Source organism: Mandrillus leucophaeus, unplaced genomic scaffold (assembly GCF_000951045.1).
Source record: "Mandrillus leucophaeus isolate KB7577 unplaced genomic scaffold, Mleu.le_1.0 Scaffold291, whole genome shotgun sequence".
Lineage (NCBI taxonomy): Eukaryota > Metazoa > Chordata > Mammalia > Primates > Cercopithecidae > Mandrillus > Mandrillus leucophaeus.
In genome coordinates, this window is record NW_012103043.1 from 1,669,920 (window position 1) to 1,671,207 (window position 1,288).

The 1,288-nt window shown below is 56.1% G+C and overlaps 1 protein-coding gene across 1 annotated transcript in view; it reads right to left on the reverse strand.

The window, feature by feature from the left end:
• SCARF2 (scavenger receptor class F, member 2) overlaps nt 1-1,288 on the reverse strand; it is a 19,686-nt gene that overhangs the window by 3,314 nt on the left and 15,084 nt on the right. The window contains 1 exon segment of the mRNA XM_011986077.1: nt 495-647. Coding sequence (XP_011841467.1) covers nt 495-647 — 153 coding nt within the window.

Sequence of the window (1,288 nt, forward strand, 5' to 3'; positions counted from 1 at the left end):
AAAAAAAAAAAAAAAAAAAAAAAAAGAGCAAGTGATAAGGCTTCTGAGGTTCTGAGTTGGTCACCTGCCCAGGGCATCTGGGGGCATGGGCAAGGGAGGAGACAGGGCAGAATCCCAGCCTGGCAGGCTCCTTTCTGCTATCTGTGGACCCAAGGCTGCAGGTGAAGGTCAAAGGTGCACCCACATACTCTGTGGATCCCTTCCTCCTGTCTCCTCTGCCACCCCCTACCTAAGCCCGGAAACTTCTCTCTGCCTACTTTCCCCCAGAAGCAACCTGGGCTGTGGCCTACCCATCTCCCCACACCTGTCTCCAGCACTGAACAGCAGAGTCCAGCTCTATGGCCTCAGCTCTGTGGCCAACCCTCAGGTACCAGCATGGCCAAGCCCTTCCTCTCCATGCTGCCTGCCCCTCTCCTGTGGCCCGCCCAGAACACAGCTTTTCCATGGGACCATTTTGCTGGGCTGGAGTGATGCCCAAGCAGCGCCTTACTCACCCTCATGGGGTACACAGTACACAGGGCCTTCGTCAGTGGTGTCAAACGAGGAGAAGGAGGCCCGAGAGGACCAGGATGGTGAGGGCTGCTCCAGCCCTGAGGGTGGCTCCAGGAAGCTGCAGTTGAGTGTGTTATCCAGGTCGTGGTGGGCCACTGGGGAAGGATGAGGCAGAGCTGCCACGGGTCCACTCTGCCCCAGCCAGTGCCCTCATTAGCCCCTGCTGTCACAAATGTTGATGGAGTGACCAAGACCAGCCCTACTCTCAGACTGCAGGGGGCACAGGCAACTCAACAGGTAGGGTGACACTGGACCAGGACTGGAGAATGGGTAGAGGTGAACCCAGAAAAGAAACATGAGCAAAACATGTGTTAAGGTGCAAGGCAAGTGTGTGCAGCCAGAGAGCTGGAAAAGGTTGGGCTGACATGTTGGGAAAAGGCCAGAAAGGTGGGAGACGGGGCTGAGACAGGCCACCAAGGCCTCCAAGCTGTTTTAGGCCCTGCCTTGTGGGACTCAGGGGAGCCTTGGAGCACTTCTGAGCCCAAATGCGCAGTGACAGGGCTGCATTTTTGGTTCAGCCCATCTCAGCAAGCTGCACCCTAGGCCTGGCCTTCAGAGATGCAGACCCCACAACAGGGAGCCCCAGAAGCTGGCTAGCCTGGCCTCCATTCCACAGAGGGATGTGGGGTCCACTCCCACACCTATGTCCCCAGATGCCATGCTGCTAGGTGGGCCAAGGGCTTTTTTTTTTTTTCTCCCTCCGTTTTCTTTTTCTTTCTTTCTTTTTTTTTTTTTT